A 21,232-nucleotide genomic window follows, 5' to 3' on the forward strand; every position below is an offset into this window, starting at 1 on the left:
GGGTGAAATGTCCCTTTTGGGTGAAATGTTTAATTTAGAAAGTTCTCCGGTACATAAGATGTAATGTCTTTATGGACATGTTTGGACAGTGTCGTTCAATAGCAATATCAGTATATCCAAGGTTTTCAGTATGTCTTAGGCTACTTTTTACCTCAACAGCATTACGGTTCTAGAAAGTCATGTATTAACTTAGCATTTTAAAAGGAGTTGTATTAAGAATGAATTTCCTTATTTTTCAGTTAAATTCTAGAAATCTATGTATAAATGCCTGGACCAAATAAATAACATCCTTGAGACAGCAGGGGACGCATGTAATTGCAGGCCAGTCTAGCCTTAATGTTTTTGTAACTTATCAATGCAGCAAATGTAATGGCATAGTGTTATGTAAATATTATCTTATCAAAATTTACAACCGACCCCGAGAAAATTATGACGATTATGTAATATTTTATGTTAATTTTATGACATTCCGGGGCGGGGCTAATCGGGAGCTAGCCGTGTCGTCACATGTACACGTCGTCAAGCAGGACGCGATCGGCCAACATGGCGGACAAGTGTCAGTCGCGGTGTCCTGCATTTTTCTGAAAACTCAAGCCTGGACGTGCTCGTATTGAGTTTTGTTAGTGTCGGCATACCTCGTTCGGGAGATAAGGGGTAAGAGTTTTCCAGTGCTCTGTATATTTGTGCTCTGAGAGACCTCTTTTTTAGGGGGATTAACTGTAATGCTTAGCATGCTAACGGCTAATGGCCCAGTCAGCTGTCATATGTTATACTTCACGTCCTATATTTACATTTATATACAAGTTATTTTCTAATGTTTATGCTTATGACATTGCCATGTGTTGCCTCCCGGATGTGTAGTTGTACGTGCAGATAAATGTTTGATTAAAAGCTCTTAATTTGAATGTATAGTTGATTTTTGCCTCTTGTCTGTGTGGTTTGCACTGATGCAAGTTCATCTGGTGTTTTGTTTTGTTTTGTTTTGACAGTTTTGTCTTCTGGTTTTAAGCACCTTTGTCAGTCAGCATTAACTTAATGTCAGTACTGTTGCGTGTTTCATACACGAGTGTTCTCTGAAGTATATGTTTACTGATAGAGTTAAATAAACAGGAATTAAAGAGCAGGACGTGACATCAGATGATAGAATGGCGTGGCAGTCCAGTAAGAGGCGCTATGAGTGTCCGCCTTTGGACCGGATATAATCCAATCCAATACAGATTTTCAATAACAGATGGACAGGTTTGATTTGGGTCTACAAGGGGCAGACGCTGGGCTACAGTTAGACACAACGATGAAGTCATTAGCTGAATACTTTGCGTCGAAATAAGAGTATAAAAAGTTAAAATTGATGCATCAGCAAATTAAAGGTCAAAAGGTCAGTGTCTATAGAAAGATACACAGATTAGCAAAGCATTTGTTGTCAAAGCTCTATGTATTTTGTGCCAATTGCTTTCTTAAATTTATGAAATTACAAAATGAACTATAATTTAACTGTAATAACCATGATTTTAGTACTCAGAAATTTACCGTGGTCTCAAAATAATCATATTTTTCAGCTGTGGTATTTGTTGTAAAACGTTTGCAAATCATAATTAATCTGGCAAAAAAACATGGTTACACTTCTACTATAATAAAATTCTTAGAGGTTATGACAAAATTGATCATAATTTCCATTATGAATAACAATATCTAGTACTCCTAGCTCTGTGTTATACATTTAACAATAAAAGTCCTTAGATTTCTGCAGCTAATAATTCTGAACAAATTAAACTAAATATGTAAAGTCAGCATATTGTATGTGGCACTAATCCTAGTTTTAATATTTACAAGTTTGGCTACTTAAGGCAAACGTAACAGGGGCCTTTGATAACCGCTCTCTGTGCACTTAAAATTTGGAATTGTTTGCAGAAGTAATTATATTTTTTAGTATAAGTAACATAGTCAAGGAGAAACATTCTTTTACTGGATCAAATTAGTATTGTTGTTTTAGGCCACTAAAACCATCACAGGCTGTATGACAGGTGTCATCCAATAAGATGAACATGGTATTTTCATAAACAGAAACCGTATCCCTCACCTGCTGGTGTTGATTAAGCTGTAACACCTGCAGAAGTAAGTCCCCCTGCTTTAGTGTAAATGACAGACAGGTTTCAAAGTTCAGTGTAATTTAAAGCACATTTCTCTCTTACACCCGGCCTGCAATGTGCTTGATATCGTTTTACAGATTACGGTGACCGCTCATATGCCAAGATAGTAGCTGCTGCTGTCCTGCTGTCCACAGAGGCCTTATGAATGTTTGATAATGTGATAAATTGGAGCTGTTTGTGTCCAAACTGTTTTGAGGAGTGCAGTCTTCTGTTAGGGGTATGGAAGGGAACTCACTTTATTTTAAAAACTGCTTCAAATGGTTCTATGTGGTGATGTTGAGGACATTTGTATAGTACCTGTGTTTGTTGTGATAATAGCCCTAATTCAGAACTGTTAGCCCCAAAATACAGACTCATCTCATTTGTTTGTATTGGTGATACATTGTTGTCTGTTTTGGTGTGCTTTAAGAGGGATGCCACGTTGGCATTTTAAGGAACATGAGTTGCTTTACAAAATGGACAATGTTGTGAACCGCGATTTAACAATTTTCATTTTAGCAAAAGGAAGTGCATGTGTTACAGGCCGTCACAGAACCATTACAAAGATAGACAAAATATATAAATTGTGGGGTGCAAGTAATGTCCCATAGTTTCCCTATATATTGTTTAATCTATTATCCAACATTTGACTTTATTTCAGAATATTCTTGTAGGCCTGTACGGTTATGTATTGTGACCTGTAGCTGTCAAATATTTGTATTTGTTCTGTCAAAAAATAAGTGTTGTTGAATGTAATTGTTGAATATCGAACAGTAAGATAGAAATGACATTAATCTATGTTTTTCATCTTTGTAAGGAGATCTCCAATAATTGTAAAAGCCCTGAATTCCTGTGAGAGTCAGCGAAGATGCAACCACCTCCTCGGACAGTCCCGCCTGGAGCTGTTGGACCTCCACCCCCCTCCAGCGGGACCAATGCCTTCAGAAGAAATAGACCCCACAAGCAAGGGGCTGCAGCTGCTATGACAAGCGCTATCCCACCCACCCAGCCAGTGACTGATCCTTTTGCCTTTGGTCAGTCTCCCATGGCTGGTGGCAGCCAGACTCCACCCACAAACAGCAACCCGCTTCCTATGCAAGGACCGCCAATGCCTGGGTTCAACTCGACTGCTTCACCACAAGGAGCACAGGCAGCCTCACCTGGCCCCCCACCAAGAATTTTTACCCCACAACCTATACCCCCAGGACCTGCACCGAGCTCCAACCCTCCCTCTACAGAACCAGGATACTTTTATTCCCAAGAGCCTATGCCCTACATTGCACAGTTGCCTAACCCAGCCCCTCACTTACATTTTAACCCATCACATCCTGCTTCCACTGCCGCAACACCCCCAGTTCAAACATCAACTCCATTTCAGTCCCAGCCCCTGCCTGTTCATTCCCACTGGGTACCCGATCACGGGAGCCGCCCACCTTCGGTTCAAAACTACTTTCAGCCAACCAGTGATCTGCCATCTCAGCCTTTCCATTCTCATGCCCCACCCTCTGCCCCCTCTCCACACTTACCCCCGCCTTTTTCCCAATCCCAAAATCAAGGTCTGCCAGCTCCCCCAAATATGACTGGGCCAACTGGGCAACAAAACTCCCACTTCCCAGCCCAGAGTTATTTCAGTCAGTCAGGTGGACCCTTAGAGACGTGGTTCAATCAGAATCCACCTCAACATGCCAGCCCTGTGCCTCACCCTGAAGCCCCCAGTGCCCCCGGAACCCTTTCAATGTTCTTTCGAGGCAACGATGTAGAAAATGTGGAGACTTTGTCAGGGGAGGGCCGTGTAAATGGAGTTTCTCACCCTCCTCATTCAATAACTGAGTCGTCTGGTCCGTACCTAAATGACAGTGGTAACATCCGAGCTGGGGCAGGGCCATGCGATTCGGTGGAGAACCTTGAATGTGTACCGAACCAAGAAGTGCTGCCTAGTGAACCACCACCAAGCCACGCCTTTGAGGCGGGGCCCAACCTCGAGACACCTGACACCGCTCCTCGTCTTGCCCGCTCTGCAAGCGTTTCATCCAGCTACAGCAATGTCAGTCACAGCAGTGGACACGGTCCTCACGGCGGCGGCCATGCCCCTCGGCGACAACAAGGTGTTATGGGAACGTTTATCCAACAGGAGAGTCCACGGCCATCAGATCACCCTCCCTTGCACCCCTCCACCGGTGGCTACTTTGAACAGATAGACTCTAACCCAGCTGCGGAGACAAGTCCTACTTTCCCAACTCCTAGCCCTCCTAAACCAGTCGGTGTGTTTCAGGCAAGTGCAAACTCCTCTTTCGAGCCCGTTCGCTCGCATGGCGTAGGCGTTCGACCCGCTGAGGTTGATCGTGCCCGTATGGTTGTGGAAAAGGGTGGACGTGATGTGCAACCTGGCAACCTCGAACAACCACCAGACAACTTGGAGATGATTTACTTACCGGAGCGACGACCCTCATCTCGTGCTCAGGGAGCACGGCGCCCCAGTGAGAGCCCCGCTACTACACTTTGGGCTCAAAATGACCCTGCCAGTCTACGTGCTAACATCCTGTTAGCCCCTGCAGCTCCCTCACTGGCTGCAACATTCGTCCCAGCGCGTCCTGCAGAAGTCATCCAGCCCCCGGAGGATGGGCCTCTTGATTTGCATCCAGCTAAACCAAACCCACAGCTTCCCTCTGAAAACTTGGAGAACCCACCAGACTCTCAGGCAGGTTTGGGATACGCCTCCTTGCTTGTGGCCACGCCCCCTGTGGAGTCCCTAAACCAGTCCGTATTGATTGCCCCACCTTCTAATTACAGTTTGGTTACCTCTCAAAATCTTTCGCAACCATCCAGTCAGATAATTCCACAAGAGACAGTCACACCTGTCCACCTACTACCTTCTCTGACCAATCAAATACCCCAGAGTTCTCCTCCTGCAAATCAGCTGCAGCCTCTTTTCTCTCAACCTCTTAATCCTCCTTCCACTCAAGGCGTCTTAAATTTAGCACGAGAGACCAAAGATCCTCCGGCCTCTGTTCAAGTAGCCCAACCTGCTCTCTCAAGAGCCCAGTCTGTTAAAGGTGATAGCCAATCTCTTCCGCCTTCCATTTCTCAAGCTCTGCCTTCATCTGCTGCCACTAATCACAATCAACTTTCAAATTATGAACTTCTTGATTTTTCTATGCATCAGCCACAGTCCACAAATCAGGTAACGGGCCCGGCCGTGTCGCAGTCAACCCAGCCACCAACCTCGGTAAATAACACGCCTGGCTTTTACCTGCAGGTCACCAAAGATGCGCAGCAGGGTGGGCAGCCCGACAGTGAGGCTCAGCCCCTTCAACAGACCTCTAACCCTCCTAGACCCTCCAGCAACCAAGCCAACAACGAACCTGCTCGCTATTCCCACCCAGCTCAGTACCAACCTCCTCCACAGGTCCCGCCCACTCATCCAGGAGCTCCGCCTGCTGGACCTGGATCTGTTCCACCCTCTTTTTACCCACCCCAGTCTGGAAGCTCTGCCCACCAGCCATCCCAAGAACCCCAAAGACCTCCTTCTGTTCTGAGCGGTCAGCCTGGTTATGGTGCGCCACACGCGATCCCTCCAGGTCCTGGCTATGCTGGGTATTACCCAGGGGCTTATCCTGAGTACCAGGATGGGAGGTTACCCTATCCACCCCAATACCCTGTGGACCCGAGAGCTCAGAGCTACCACCAGGTGCAGTAATCTATTTATACTTATTAGTAGTCTAATCAGTCAAATTCTGAATGATGTAAGTGCACGACATGTTTCTGTTAACTGATCTTGATTTGTTTCTCATTATTTGTTCTTACTGTTTTAATTCAGCAGGACGATTTCTATCGTAGAGCAGATCCTCGGTATGGCCGGTATGATGCTCAGAATTCCACTTACAGAGAAGCTGAGCGTCAACCAGAGAGACCAAGTTCTAGAACTAGCCAGTACTCAGACAGACCCAACTCCAGGTGACACTTTGACCTTGCTTTTATTGCTTGGTCCGAAACTTAAGATTTAAATAAACCATCTTATGTATTGTGAAAGTGCCCTTGTCATTGAATTATAACAATGTATTTATTATAAATTGTCCTTTTTAGGCAGGGGTATCCAGAAGACTATTCTAGATCCAACCATAGTGCCCATGATGAATACTATGCAAACTACTATAAGAGACAATATGATGCCTATGGAGGTAAGGACCTTGTATGTCCAAAACCTCTGCTTTTTAAGAAATGGAGAACACTTCTGTTTGAAATTGTGTTTTAATTTATTTTATTTAATGAGTCATATATTTGCGAAACCCACACACAGATGAAGAGGGTGACCAATAGTAATGATTTATGAAAATAATAAAAATGACAAAATATGGACATACGAGGTTTCCGACATTGTTGATCAAGTTACCTTCTCTGTATGTTTTGAACTTGACATTTTGGCTTTCCGTTAACGCACGCGTGTGTGTTCAGACAGGAACAGGTGGTATGATCCAAACGCTGCATATGATCCGCGCTACAAAGCATACTATGACCAGACATATGGCTGGTACAACTATGACATGGATGCATACAGAAGAGGAGAGGCTTATTACAACCAACAATATTCAAACAGGTACACACAACAGACGTGATTGTTTACATCCCTTAGCGCCCCACTTCCCTAACCGTTTGTTTCTGTTTCAAGGGGTAGAGAGGGGTACGACGATCCGTGGCGGTACTATCCAGGTTACGACACCAGCTTCGATGACGACTACCGCCGGCGTGAAGCGTACGCTGACGACTTTGACCGACGTTCGGTGCACAGCGAGCAGTCAGCACACAGCGTGCATTCATCACGCAGTCGACGCAGTAGCTTCAGTTCACGCTCACAGCAGGTGTGTACATGTGTGTTATAGATTATTGTGTGTGTGTGTGTGTGTGTGTGTGTGTGTGTGTGTGTGTGATGGTACTGTGTGTGACATCTTGTGTTCGGCTCGTCTTGCAGAGTCAGGTGTACAGGAGTCAGACAGACCTGGTCAGCGCAGCCTATGATGCCACAGGAACATCTCTTCCAGTCGATTACACCTACAGCCAGTATCCCGACCCTTCAGAAACCACAAATTGCAGTCAGATTCCTTATAATCCAACTGACAGCACCTGGACTGCCCCTGAGCAGCGTAAATATTACACAAAAACACACCAAAAGCTGTGAATTTGTCAGAGAAAGATTTTATGTAAAGATTCACCCAAAGATGTTTCAGTGGAAGTCAATGGGCATGGTGTTGGGTTATTAACGTTCTTCAAAATATCTTTTCTTATGTTCTGCGGAAGAAAGAAGGTCAAACAGGTTTAGAATGACATTAGGGTGAAAATGATGAAAGGGTGACGATCCCTTTAATTCATCATATTCATAGTCTCTCATTCTATGTTTCTCTCAGCACCTCCAAGGCCATTGACACCTGAGAAGTTCTCTATTCCTCATCGCTGTGCTCGGTTCGGTCCAGCTGGTCAGCTCATCCTCGTTCAACCGAACCTGCCTTCCGCTGGTCAGCCCACACTTGTGGAGATCCACAACATAGAGGTAAACCTTTTTTTACATGTATCATAAAAACATTGTTACAATGCATTTTATAGACTTCATTTTCCTTTCCACTTTCCAGTTGAATTCTTTTTACTGCAGCACGTTGTTTTGTGATGGGTTATAAATATTTCTTTCATTTACCCTGTTGTGAGGGGTCAGTTAAATTAATTCTTGGTTGGGATGTCATTCCAGACAATTCTGCAGGACTCTCCAGAGCAGTCTGAGATCCGTTCCTTCCCTGGCCCACTTGCCAAGTAAGAGTAATCATTTTCTTGCAAAAGAAGACTTGTTATTTTCATAAGTGAAGAAATCTCTGGCATTTGTTGTACGCATGACCTCTAAACTGGTATGTTGGCTGTTTTTGAAGTCATGAACGTACCTAAATGCATCTTGTATGTATGTATGCACAGGGAGGACACACACAAGGTGGATGTTATAAAGTTTGCTCAGAACAAGGCCCAAGAGTGTTTACGAAATGATGACCTCATCGACAAAGACTCCGCCCACCTCATCTGGGAGTTCATTGTGCTGCTGTGTCGCCAGAATGGGGTGAGTGTGTTATGCCACGAGCGCATATTTTTTTATTTTTTTATTCTAGGTCTTGGTTTAAGTATATATTCATTCATATTTCAAGAGCTTTCCCAGCCTCACCTCCCGGCTGTATAATATGTGTAGTTAAATGTACTGTATTTTTTTACTTTTGTTTTAGACGGTAGTGGGCACAGATATCGCTGACCTGTTGCTAAAGGAGCATCGCTCTGTCTGGTTGCCAGGGAAATCCCCCAATGAGGCGAATCTCATCGACTTCAACAATGAGGCCATAGAGCATGCAGAGGAAGAGGAGGCGGGGCCAATATCTCTCCTATCAGACACTTTCATGGGCGTGCCTGAGAATATTGGCAAGGAAACGGAGCGCTTCAGAGAACTTTTGCTATTCGGCCGCAAGAAGGCATGTCAACACACACACTTTCAAATTTGTCAGCTTTAATAGTAGATCACTGTTCTCATGTTTAAATGTGTGTCTGTAGGGAAAACTGAAAACTGTTTTTGTCGTCTTAGGACGCTTTGGAGGCTGCCATGAAAAATGGCCTGTGGGGTCACGCACTGCTACTGGCCAGCAAGATGGACAACAGAACGCATGCGCGTGTCATGACCAGGTAAACCGTGCATTCTTACAACCACCGGCGGCAGATCAGTGTTCCTTTAAAGCCACAAATGAAGCTTGTCAAATTGTCTTTCAGGTTTGCCAACAGCCTGCCCATAAATGACCCCTTACAGACTGTTTACCAGCTCATGTCAGGACGAATGCCGGCCGCTGCTACTGTAAGAAAGATAGATATGTGTTTGTTAATAGGTTAGTAGTCATTTATACAGTACTTAGGGCATCTATTCCTCTCGTAGTGTTGTGGAGATGAGAAATGGGGCGATTGGCGCCCCCATCTGGCCATGATTCTGTCCAACCTCACACACACTCTGGATCTCGACACACGCACCATTTCAACCATGGGGGACACATTAGGTACGTTAACATACATGAACAAGAACTGTGTCATGCGGTAAATGTATATTTGACACCTGTTGTGAATGTTCTCTAACAGCGTCTAAAGGTCTGGTGGACGCGGCACATTTCTGTTATCTGATGGCTCAGGTGGGTTTTGGTGTATTCACCAAGAAAAGCACGAAGATGGTCCTCATCGGCTCCAACCACAGGTGTGTACAAAACATACAGTTGATCAAAGACATGTACATGCTAGAAAACAAGCTTGCTAAGCTCTTAAAGCTATGCAACGCTATGTAGATGTAAAGTAATATATTCTCTCTCTCTCACATTCCTAGTTTGCCGTTTTTGAAGTTCTGCTCAACGGAGGCAATCCAGCGCACAGAATCGTACGAGTACGCTCAGTCCCTCGGCTCTCAGCCTCTCTCACTACCAAACTTCCAGGTGACACAGATACGTACACAAACATCAGAGGTCAGGCTACGAAGATGCAGAGGCATCATGATTTTTACCCTTTGGCCCCTACAGGTGTTCAAATTCATCTACGCGTGTCGCCTGGCGGAGCTGGGACTTTGCGCGCAGGCTTTCCATTACTGTGAGGTCATCTCCCGCACTCTCCTGACCCTGCCCGAGTACTGCTCACCGGTGTTCACCAGTCAGCTCATTCAGGTAGAAGTGTACAAAACAACATGTCAGTCTCCGTCTGAGATCACTGTACTGTGAGGACTGATAGTTCATGTCGTGGTCTGATTCCAGATGTCTCTGAGGTTGAGGTTCTTTGACCCCCAGCTGAAGGAGAGACCCGAGCAGGAGTTGTTTATAGAGCCCGACTGGTTACTGCATCTCAGACAGCTGGATGGACAGATAAAGGTTTGTGTCTGCTTTAGATGTATTGAGAACGGTTAGGTTGAAATCCTTAACCCTTAATATAAACAAAAGTGTATAGCTATAAACACTTTTGTAAACAATAAATAAAACAATTAAATAAAAAATGATCATTTTAATCGTTTTACACAGTGGTGAAGTACATTTACATTTAGTCATTTAGCAGACGCTTTTATCCAAATGTATTTGAAAGTATTTATAATAAATTATTTATCCGTGCACATCATTATTTTTTAGAAATTCATTTGTAATCTTAAGTCAAAAACTTGAACCTCCCCTCGAAACGACCTCTCTTCACTTCTGTTCACGTGGAAGGGCGCGAGGGCGGGGCTACAATGACTGACAGATTGCAAACTGGAGTTCAAATCGTTCACCTTTTAACCATCCAATCAATTGTCAGTGGATGAAATCAAGTACATTTTTTTCTCATTTCAGAAGTCGTTTCACTCGGGTATACGTTGCGATACGGAAAAAAAGACAATCGCTACATCCGTTTCATGCCGACTTTAAAAAATTTAATTAATGAATAATAATAAATTGTTTGTAGATTGTAAATATTTACAAAACTTGTGTTTGTGCTATGGCCTGGTTCAGGAGGGTGTGATCCCTTACCGTGCAGACCGCAGCACCCCACAGCTTTACCCCTGCAGTTCTCCCAGTTTAGAAGATCAGAGCAGCCCACCGGACCCCTCAACTCTGACCTCTGATCCCCACAATCAACTCATGACCTCCGTCGTGCCCACAGCCGGGGTTCAGCTCATGCCACCAGGTATGAGTCGTGCTTTGTCAAGTGTATGTACAGGTGAAGGAAAATGAGTTTTCATAAGTTCACCATCTACTTTCATTGTGTCTTTTAGCTCCTCCCACTATTCTCCAGGACGGGACGGTCCCACAGCAACAAGTCCCACCTCCTGGTGAAAGCGTTCCATTCTACCCAGTGGTCCCAGCCCAGCCGAACTTTGTGGCACCGTACCAACATGAAATGCTGGAGCAGTACATGCCCATCCCACCCCAAATGCCACCCCAGATGCCCCCACAAATGCCACCTGCCTACAGCCCCACAGAAATGAATCCACTGATGCCACCTCAGATGCCCCCACCAATGCCCGGGGCAGAATCTGGATCCGCCCAGTCATCTCCTCAACAGTTCCCCCAGTCGTCTCCAACATTCAGTGTACCTCCTCCTCAGGGGAAAGACTTCTACGATGAGATGGCTCGCATGGTGAGTTTAAAATAAAAGGAAATAGAAACCTAGAGTCGGTTTCCACCTATATTGGTTCATAATAAACTGACTTTTCAATTGTTGTCAGTATGATCGATTGAAAAGTAGTTGGATGTAAAAATCGTAATTTCAAGTTGCACATCTGAACCAGTTACTTACGTCTGTTTACAAAACACGTTTAAGCGAACACGCCATCGCGCAATACGGTAGTTCTTTTGTGATGTGGTCCCTGTTGTGGTTCTCTTCGCAGGGTGCGGGCAGAAGATCTAGAACCACTTCACTGTCATCAGTGCACAACATGGTACAGTCAACCTGCGGTTCCTCTGTCTGTTCTGTTTTCAGACCAGTTTTTTTCACAGAATTAAGCTCTGATTTGTTCGCTGTGTTTCAGGTGCCAGGACGCAGATCTCGCACAACGTCTGAATCATCAAATCATTCAGGACGAGAGCGCAGCAGCTCAATAGCCAATCAGGGCTCTCCACCTCCCCCTCCCATCCCAGAGTCTCCACACCAGGAAGAACCCAAGAAGAAAGACTCTCCGAAAAAAGTCAGCATATACTTTACACATGAGCGAAATGAAAGGTCTTGCATATTAAGATCCAGACCAGAAGAATTATTTTATAATTTTATACTTATTTATAAATATATAGTTCTATACTGATTGAATTCATAATACAAATTTTGGTCTTTTTTCTGATGCACACTAAATTTTCTCCATGTGACAAATGACAGCGTTGATGTAATGAAAGTTCTGTTCCATCTCTGTTCCTCAGGCTGCGAGCAGCGGATGGCTGACGTGGCTCTATCCGAAGCGCAAGAATGAAGCACATCTCCCAGATGACAAGAACAAATCTGTAAGACCTTTGTACTTCATCTGCTCATTTCTCTTCATCATATGAGATTTAACATCCCATTTATTTTCCAGATTGTTTGGGATGAAAAAATGAAGAAATGGGTTAATCTGGAGGAGCCAGAGGAAGAGGTGCAGCGTATTAATGATTAGAATGATTTTGAGCTTCAGACTGTGTGTGTATTATTCGGAATAACCTGTTCATGTTTTTTTCAGAGCAAGCCACCTCCCCCTCCTCCCACCAGCTTTCCCAAAGCCCCAATGGGTGGTCCAGGGATGGGGCCACCATTTGCAGGGGGTCCAGGGGCGGGTCCACCCGTTAATATGTTCTCAAGGAGAGCAGGTATGTGACCCACTTGACCCAACTGCGAGTACATCATTGATATTGATATATACAGTATATATATATATATATATTTATACTGTGTCGCTCTACCCTGCATCCAAAGTGATGCTCCTGACTGGCCAGTAAATGTTTGGGTGTGTGTTTCAGGCACTAGGAGTCGGTATGTTGATGTGTTGAATCCCAGTCGTGGAGGTTCTAAACCCAGCGTACCACCTCCTGCTGACCTGTTCGCCCCGCTGGCACCCATGGCCATGCCCGCCAACCTCTTCACCCCCGCTGCCGGTGTGTGCGAGCAACATCCAGTTTGTGTTCATCAAGTTTGTTTGGTGAAGAGTCTAACCCTCTTTTGTTTAGCCCCAGATGAGCAGCCGATGGAGGGAAGCGTTCCAGACGCCGGCGCACAAGACACACAGCAGACTAATGCCACAGTTCCACAGGTACACACACATCTGCCCTGCACAACAGTTCCACACACACACTAATGGACCGTTTTATTTACAGTTTTTATACTATAATGAGCGTGTTTTTCTGTCTAGATGTTTAATCCGAACACTTTGCCTCCCGGCCCAGAGGGAACGCGGTCAGGAGAGGTCAGATCTTCCTTTAATATTTCATATCTTGTCAAAGACCACACCTGTCATATTCTGCTCTCTCACTCATGAACGCATATTAATACACATGCTCGCATACACACTACTGCTTCTAAAGCACACACACTTGATCTTGCATCTCTAACTGTCTTCAGGAATTTGGGCCTGTAGATTCATTAACTTGTGCTATAAAGTGCATGACTGCGTGTGCCAGTGTCAGTAATGAACTTTTTCTTTATTCAGACAGTGTGAATGCAAATCATAACATGCGTGTCGTCCAGTTATGTCAGACACTTGAATCTGTACATTTACAATCATACCTATCTATAAAATCTGTATTGTAAGTTTTATTGCCTGATTTAAGATGTCAAAAATATCATTACAGCAGGTGTTGTTTGTTCCGTTTTGAACAAGTTGTCGCGGGCAGTTTGGTCTCTTTTAGTGATATTTAGCCCTGAACCGGGGTTCATTTCTGACTCTGGTATGTGTGAGTGTGTTTAATAAAGGGAATGCATTTTAAACATGCACTCTTACTGGCTACTGAGGTGTGTAATCGCCATGGAGACCACTGATTTTGATGTAATGGTATTATAATGATTGACAGAGACTTGCGCTGCATGGGATTAATTTGGGTCTGTGGTGTTTTTGCTTGTTTGTTTGTTTGATTTATTCCTGCTGTTCTAGCTGTCACGTTCTAGCTCAATGAGTTCTCTGTCTCGAGAAGTGAGTCAGCACTTAAATCAGGTACCTTCAGCTGGTTCTTATCCAAACACACACACACACACGCACACACACACGCACGCACGCACACACACACACACACAACCAACAATTTGCTTTTGTTTTTTTTTAAAACACACGCAGCTTTTGCTATGCACATCTGCACTTCCTAACTTCACACGCCTGTAGCCACACCTCCAGCACGACACCTACTGCTACATCAGCAGCCCTCATATTTCTCAGCCAATAGGAAGGGCTCTTGGATATTGGATGGGGCGTGCTGAAGACTGAGGCTTTGACCCTTTTTGCTGCATGTTATCCAATGAGCTGCATGATGATTGTGACTTACAGTGGGCATGGCAGTCTGTGTAACCATGGAGATGGTGAAGATGCTGCCCTCTTGTTCCTATAGTAACCATAGCTGTATTCTCACAGGTTCCCGTTCAGCCACCAGCGCAAGGCGCTCCACCTACAGGAGGCGTGACGTTTTACAACCCCTCCCAGTTTGCACAGGTAAGAGTCACTTTTTGAATGACAGGTGTTTCGCTTACCATCCACGTGATGTCTGATTACATTTCTTTCTTTCTCTTTCAGTCTGTTCCAGCAAGCCGCACTCGACCCGGTCGGCTGGGACAGAGAGGGTACCCTACACTGAAGTAACAGAATCGCTGTAGTTTTAGATCAAATTGTGGTTCTAGACCAGATCGGACTGAAGTTTGGTTCCTGCCTGGACTCCTTGAAGCTCTGGCGTCTGTCCCTCAGCCTCCAGCAAAATTGGTTGTAGTCATCACCGTCATTATCATCAATAATCCTCATAATTACGAACGTTGAGCGAATGGATCTGATGCAAACAGACTCGGCCTCAGATACCCAGACGTCGTATGGAAGAGCCCTTCTCCGCTTTTTTATAGACCTGCCATACCTGCTGCGATCTAACGGTGCCCTCACTCAATGCTTCTATGAACTGTTGACGCTTAACGTGAGCGTTGTGATCACAAGTGCAATATCGTGATCGTACCCTGTGTAGTTTTTATGTCGTGGCTCATTTCAGCAGGGTGTGTATGAACGTGTGCTCGTGTGTGTGTGTGTCTGATGGGAGGAGATGTGGGCATGATTTGTTGGCAGGAGGCGGCCAGTGCATGTTATGGGGCGGTCTGACCTGTTGTCATGGGAACAGTGCAGCGTACCAGAATGTTTTAGGTATTTATTAAGCTTCCTGTCAAAATGAAACGGTTGAAACGGACTTAGCGTCAGCGGATAGGATATCAGGATGAGTTTAAGCGTAGCCATGATGTGCTCAACAGAACCGATCTCTTTTACAGACATCTGATCGCGTTGATTTTGCCAGTAGCAAAAAAAAAGAAATCATACATTTATATGATTTTCCTGTGATTGTTTGTGTGTCGCTGATTCCGCTCATAAAATATCATTATTGCTTTGCTGACTTCATCTCATTCTGATTTCGCTTCACGTCTCTCAATCACACAATTGTTCTTTGCTGGTTCTGGGTTCTTGTTCCCATGGTAACAGCGAGGTTTTGTAATTCCAAAGGACAGCTCTGTTTGAAGGAAGCTTGGACTTTTCCAATGTGTTTAGAAATTGACTGTACAATTCTTGATAAAGTGATAATAAAGATATTTTTGAGCTCTTTAACCTTCATCTTGTTGTTTGTACCCAAATGCAGGCTTTTTATTAGGCCACAAACACCCAGTTTTTATTTCATGCTGGTATGCATTGTGCTTTGAAGTCAACTAACTTTTTTTAAGTAAAAAATGTCTAGCAGGAATAACCAATGACTCGGTGTGACCCAGCATCCTGTTTCAATATGAAATATTTAATTTTCATGGATGCAATGCAACATTGACATTACTGAATAAGTTAGGCTGACTGAAATTGTATGTAAAAACATGCAACTAAATTACTTTTGCTTTCTTTATTTTAACCCAAACTAAATAGGGAAAGCTTAAATGACAGCGGATTATAACACATCATCAAAGATCTTTGTGCAAATAACAATGTGCAAAAGTTCATGGAATGCTGAAGCTGTGGTGTAGTGATGGCACATTCAGCTGCTCATGAAAGAGATGCAGGTTTAATTCTGGTTGCAAAAATATCTTGTCCACTGTCTACACCATCTCTGTTAATAAAAAATGGCAAAAGCCTAAAAAAGAACCCATGTAAGCAACAAGAGTTGTGCAAATAAAAGGTACATCAGTCTGGCATGAGTCTAAAGTACAAGTTTCTCTGTCCTGTAATCCTCTAGGTCACATGGTCTGAACAGAAAGCATCATTGTGACATCTCCATTTGTTTTTGGCTCACAGCGCCCTCCTGTGAACAAAAAGAGAACATGCATTTTTAAGCAACTACCAAAAACTTGACCAATTTTATATTTATATATTTAAGTATATACTTGGCACACTTTGAAAAAGATTTGAGATCATAAGATTTGATTTGAGATCACATCTTAATCTCTTATAACAAAGTACTGCGAATGATGAGAAAAGGTGTGTTTGTTTTGAAGTACCAGTGCACTTTTTGCTTTCTGAACCGCAACCTCCAGCATGGCCCGGTTTGAGAGAATCTGTTGCAAACTTGCAGAATCCATTTCTAGCAGCATCCCTACACACACGCAAAGCTTTAAACACTCATACTCATCACACAGTATGGATCAAAAACCCCTTATAGTCAGGCCAAACATCCAGATGCTAATGATGTGAGTAACTCACCTGTGATGTCGGCACAGTGGGCGGAGTCTAACTGCTGCACGAAACTGAAAAGTGTCTCGCCGATGTTTTCCACATCTTCTGTATCGGAGCTGTCACTCACATCTGTTGCCACGTCACCCTGCCTGCACCCCAAAAACAATAAACATGACATTCGTCTTAAAGTTTCTGATTCATCTGAATACAAGAACAACAATGTTCTTATAATGTGCTACATTTCTTGAATTCTGAAAAACACAAACACCTACTCATTTAAAGTTTTTAAAGCAGTCTTGACTTGCTCCTCGAGAAGCGTGTGGTTTAACAGAAGCTGAATCAATGCCTCATTTTTCTGCTCCAATAACATACCTGCACAGTTTTTGTAGTCATGTTATTATTACAACAGACTTTAAATTCACTTTTCACACAGTTCGATGGGAGGATGGACAGATCTACCTGTAATCTTCTGTGTGTGGCCAGTGTTAAAAAGGTCAATAAGGTCATACAGCTGTTCACCCAAAGAATCTGAGGACACAGAGACTGCATCATCGGTCTGAGAAACACCTTCACTAGGAAAAAAATACAGGTCAAGCATAGGCTGGGTTCTGAATGGAGGCATACTGTATATGAATGCACACATTATATGAAAACGTCTAAACTTTTGGCAGCCGTTCGCGTGTGATACCTGTTGTCAGACGACGTCAGAGCACCCAAAGCTCTTTCTATTGCCTTATTTAGCAGATCTTCATCCTGTAGCATCTGATTCACTACAGAAGCAGGCAGCTCCAGCAACATACCTGCAGCCAAGCACCGATCAGAGATCAGACAATGAAACAATAAACTAGGTTACCACACGTCACAAAAGTTATAAACACAATAACATTATATTCTGCTTACATCACCTGTCAATTTAGGTGTCATGTCTGTATATTTGGGATATATGACATCATACAGTTTCTCTCCCAAAGAATCCACATCTTCATCACCCTCCATCCCTGCAACGCTAAATAATAACGATTCCCTGTCCGATCATTTATTTATCGGAAGAAAGATATTATCTCTCACATATACTGCCATTTATATAACAAAAGTGTTCTAAATTTGTTTAAAATACCAATCGTAATATTTACAGTAAACGTCAACGTACATCTGAGCAGTGTTGTGCTCAACGAGCGCATGAAAATGACGTAGAGCACATAGTGTGTGACGCGACGGGCTTCATCCTCCGCGTTTATGTGTCCTGATATTCATCCGCGCCGTCTTTAAAAATAAAAACGTGTTTTCATTTCAAGACGCATATGCGAATAATTTTGAAACAGATTGTTTTAATGGTTCATATGGACGTTTAAACATTTTTTTTCTTTTTTTATGTACACTTAAACTAACGTTGCTAATCCTCACAGCGGATTGGGAAACTACGTAAGCGCCACCGGAACCGGGTCTTCTTCCTTTCCCTCTCTCTTCCTCTGTCGAGAAGGTAACGTGGTCGACTTGTGTTATTTCTTCAACGCTAAATTTAACAGTTTATAAAGCAAATGTCCGAAATAAATGTGTACGAGAGCGCATCGAATATGTTATAAGACTCATTGTGGCCGCAGCTGCGACTGTTGAGTTAATGAAATGGCAGATTTTTTATAATAAACGCTAACGTAGTGGCTTTGCGTCGCGAGGCCTTTAGTGAAACAGACATCAGATAACAAAAATATGGCCAAAAATCGCATTTTAAACGGCACATGAAGTCTTTTGCTCCTCATGACCCATGTAAATGAAGTTTAAACGTGCCTTATGTTAGACGGCGGTTGTCTTATGTTCTATGGTGGTCTTGATGTACATAATGTGATAGACAGCAATAAGATCTTGATTTGTGTTCGTTTATGTTCTTTATTATGCAGTTTGGGCATGCTTGTGTATGATTTATTGGCTTGGTTTATGTAGGACAGTTACCATGGCTTCGTCTGATCTGCAGTGGATGGTTGTCAGGAACAACTCGAGTTTCCTGATCAAGAGGAACAAACAGACCTACAGCACCGTAAGTGACTGTGAAGTTGCATTGGATGTGTTTACACAGCAGTGTATGAGGCTTGTGACTTTGCACCAAATTTGGTGATCTGTGTAAATTTTGAAGTGTTTTCTATTCCCTTAATGGTCTTTTTAGAGAATGACAGTTTGATGCTGAACCAGTCTATCTGTCTATTTGTTACATGTTTTGAGTTGTGTGTGATCCTGCACACAAAGTAGTTGTTATTTTGTATTTGTGTAGTTTTAGGCCATTGGTTGCTGATGTCATCTCATATATCATTGTTGTAAAATTCATGTTGCACTGCAGGACTTACAAACAAACTTTGCATTGTACAATTTTTTTTCCAGATGTCAATCATTCATTAATAGCACACCACATGCATTGACTATTAAAGATCACTGTCTTTACTTTGAACTCATGGATATGGCTTTTATTTGTATACTTGCATTTATAATACCGAGTTTCTTATGGTGAGTTTTTTTTCCTCTTCAGGAGCCAAATAACCTGAAGGCCCGGAATTCCTTCCGCTTCAATGGTCTCATTCACCGGAAGACTGTTGGCGTCGAGCCGGCTGCTGATGGCAAGGGTGTGGTAATCACCCTGAAGAAACGTGCAGGTGAGGGTCCATCACTGCAACAATTTTGTCAAATTTACATGGAATCTATGATAACAAAACACTTTGACCGTTGTAGTGTGAGATTCCTTTCCAAAAATGGTTTTATTGAACCTGTGCACATCTTTACTAGAAAGTTCTTGAGTTATAGAGAGCTTACATTATGATTCTTAACACTGTCTGTTATGTGATATGTCTGTATTAACAGATTATGTGTGTTTTTAGGTCAGCGCAAACCTGCCACCTCATACGAGAAAATCACCATCAACAAGAATTCTCGTGCCACTCTCTCCAGTGTGAGAAACATCATTCGCAAAAATAAATACAGGAAGGACCTTCGCATGGTTTGTTAACTCTTTTCTTCACCTGCAGAGATATATATATATATATATATATATATATTTCTGAAAGCAAACATTCAGTTTAAGTATGTAAATCATGTTTTATAATAGCATGTTTAACATACTTATGCTCAGGGCTGTACAGTGCAACATGTATGTCCCACATGCTACGAAAAGTCTGTCTGTGCTAAGGATAAATTTAATAATGTAGCACGCGTGCGATACAGTTTGGCATGTGCATTAGACAGAGCTGCTTGTTTGCGTTTGTCGTTGTGCTTGTTCGTGTGTGAGGTTGACTAATGGCGCGTCACTATTTTGTTTTCGTTTTTATTTCGTTTTTGCAATTAGAACTTGTTTTCCGGCTGCATCGCGCGAGTCCATTGATCCAGAGCCCTATGATCTGCATGGTGTGGTCAAACATGTTTGAGTGAAGCTACTGTCAAACACACTGAAACTCAAACGTCTTAGTGACGACCCGCCAAAATAAAAGTCAGCTTAATTTGAACCAGATGATACAATAATTAATTTGTAGTAAATTTATAAACCGTAGAAAACACTATAGTGTACTTTAATATTTAATATAGTAAGGTTCAATTATACTATAGTACACAAGAATTTTACTGTAGTAAATACTATAGTATTTTAATGGACAAATGTATTTTCTACTGTATAGTAAAGCGTTGAAAATGCGAACTCAGAAAAAGTTAAAAACGAATTTGCGGGGAAAAAAATTATATGGCCCAATTTATCCATTTGTATAACGCTAATTTTCTTCAGTAACCTGTCTACTTATGTGATGACCTGCACTTGTGGTTTTTTAAAGATGATAACAGACGTATGCCAGTGCTACAAACTTTAAACCTCTGTAGCACTGGTGCCATGTCCAAAAAAAGTTAACGTACAGCTCTGTTTATGGAAACTATAATTTGTATGTAATGCACAGTATCCACTAGTAAATTCTCTTCACAGTGGGTGAAGTTATTTAAGAGGTTTTGTTCATCTGAAAAGATGTGAAGAGCATTTGATGTTCTGTGGATCATGAATGTTCTCTCGCTTTCTTCCAGGCTGCTCTGAGACGCACTAGTGCCATCTTGAAGAGCCAGAAGCCTGTGGTGGTTCGGAAGAAGCGTACCAGGGCAACCAAGAGCTCATAAATACACAGTGCATAGACAACTTTTGACTTAATAAAAGTGATTTTGGTCAAACTTTCTTTTCTGGTCTCATTTCTTATCTACTACATACTAAACACTGAGCTGTACTTGAATGTACATGTGGAGCAAATTGCACCATCAACAAAGGTTTTTTGTGTGCATTTTATAACAAATGTCAGGTACTGGTTATAAGGCTTATAACTTTGATTGAATGTGACTTGGATGTACCAAATGCACCCTTTTCAAAAATGAATGCTTTGATGCTCAGCTTGAAAATACTTCATTGCCTATTGATGATAGTACATGCCACCTTTATAAAATGATCTCAATACATAAACGGTCATAAACGCCTCAAAGCAATGAACATTTCTTGGTACAAAATCTAAAATATCTAAGAGCTTTCAGCTTAGTCACACTGATTTAACTCCATTTCCACAATCTATTGTAGGGCAGATTTTTTTTCACCCACAGACTCGGATATCACTGTTTTTAAAGAGGGATGCTCGTTTCATTCTCTGGTCTTGCATACAAAAACTGGTACACCCATAATGAGTTATGATGGCTGTACTGCGTTATATACTGCAGTGTGGTTTGGATAGTTTTATTCTGTAACATCAGTGTATTC

At 42.7% G+C, this 21,232-nt stretch overlaps 3 protein-coding genes across 6 annotated transcripts; 2 read left to right on the forward strand and 1 right to left on the reverse strand.

Moving 5' to 3' along the window:
* The first annotated feature begins 529 nt into the window (after positions 1 to 529).
* sec16a (SEC16 homolog A, endoplasmic reticulum export factor) lies at positions 530 to 15,449 on the forward strand. Of its 3 annotated transcripts, none has more exons than XM_057359989.1 (31): positions 530 to 654; positions 2,944 to 5,814; positions 5,944 to 6,080; positions 6,210 to 6,304; positions 6,579 to 6,720; positions 6,793 to 6,982; positions 7,093 to 7,264; positions 7,526 to 7,668; positions 7,861 to 7,922; positions 8,079 to 8,217; positions 8,378 to 8,617; positions 8,728 to 8,825; positions 8,910 to 8,991; positions 9,070 to 9,187; positions 9,267 to 9,378; positions 9,505 to 9,610; positions 9,695 to 9,835; positions 9,923 to 10,036; positions 10,646 to 10,820; positions 10,909 to 11,273; positions 11,524 to 11,574; positions 11,665 to 11,820; positions 12,047 to 12,127; positions 12,199 to 12,255; positions 12,340 to 12,466; positions 12,617 to 12,751; positions 12,824 to 12,906; positions 13,006 to 13,059; positions 13,744 to 13,803; positions 14,215 to 14,292; positions 14,374 to 15,449. In XM_057359989.1, the coding sequence occupies exons 2-31, from the start codon at positions 2,995 to 2,997 to the stop codon at positions 14,437 to 14,439; spliced, it is 6,399 nt and encodes a 2,132-aa protein (XP_057215972.1). In that variant the 5' UTR covers positions 530 to 654; positions 2,944 to 2,994; the 3' UTR covers positions 14,440 to 15,449. The 3 variants fall into 3 exon arrangements, with proteins under 3 accessions (XP_057215972.1, XP_057215973.1, XP_057215974.1); XM_057359990.1 differs by having other exon boundaries at positions 5,947 to 6,080; XM_057359991.1 differs by lacking the exon at positions 13,744 to 13,803.
* A 140-nt stretch (positions 15,450 to 15,589) lies between these two features.
* LOC130569975 (uncharacterized) lies at positions 15,590 to 17,819 on the reverse strand. 2 transcript variants are annotated; one of them, XM_057359992.1, is made up of 7 exons: positions 17,385 to 17,819; positions 17,168 to 17,279; positions 16,939 to 17,051; positions 16,752 to 16,851; positions 16,507 to 16,628; positions 16,305 to 16,399; positions 15,590 to 16,108 (listed from the first exon to the last, which is right to left on the reverse strand). In XM_057359992.1, exons 1-7 carry the CDS (start codon positions 17,473 to 17,475, stop codon positions 16,067 to 16,069), a joined length of 675 nt encoding a protein of 224 aa, XP_057215975.1. In that variant the 5' UTR covers positions 17,476 to 17,819; the 3' UTR covers positions 15,590 to 16,066. The 2 variants fall into 2 exon arrangements, with proteins under 2 accessions (XP_057215975.1, XP_057215976.1); XM_057359993.1 differs by having other exon boundaries at positions 17,380 to 17,473.
* Positions 17,820 to 17,929: 110 nt separating this feature from the next.
* rpl28 (ribosomal protein L28) lies at positions 17,930 to 20,661 on the forward strand. The gene is made up of 5 exons (XM_057359994.1): positions 17,930 to 17,959; positions 18,418 to 18,511; positions 18,995 to 19,118; positions 19,341 to 19,459; positions 20,521 to 20,661. The coding sequence occupies exons 2-5, from the start codon at positions 18,428 to 18,430 to the stop codon at positions 20,608 to 20,610; spliced, it is 417 nt and encodes a 138-aa protein (XP_057215977.1). The 5' UTR covers positions 17,930 to 17,959; positions 18,418 to 18,427; the 3' UTR covers positions 20,611 to 20,661.
* The last annotated feature ends 571 nt before the right edge of the window (positions 20,662 to 21,232 follow it).

Source organism: Triplophysa rosa, linkage group LG19 (assembly GCF_024868665.1).
Source record: "Triplophysa rosa linkage group LG19, Trosa_1v2, whole genome shotgun sequence".
Lineage (NCBI taxonomy): Eukaryota > Metazoa > Chordata > Actinopteri > Cypriniformes > Nemacheilidae > Triplophysa > Triplophysa rosa.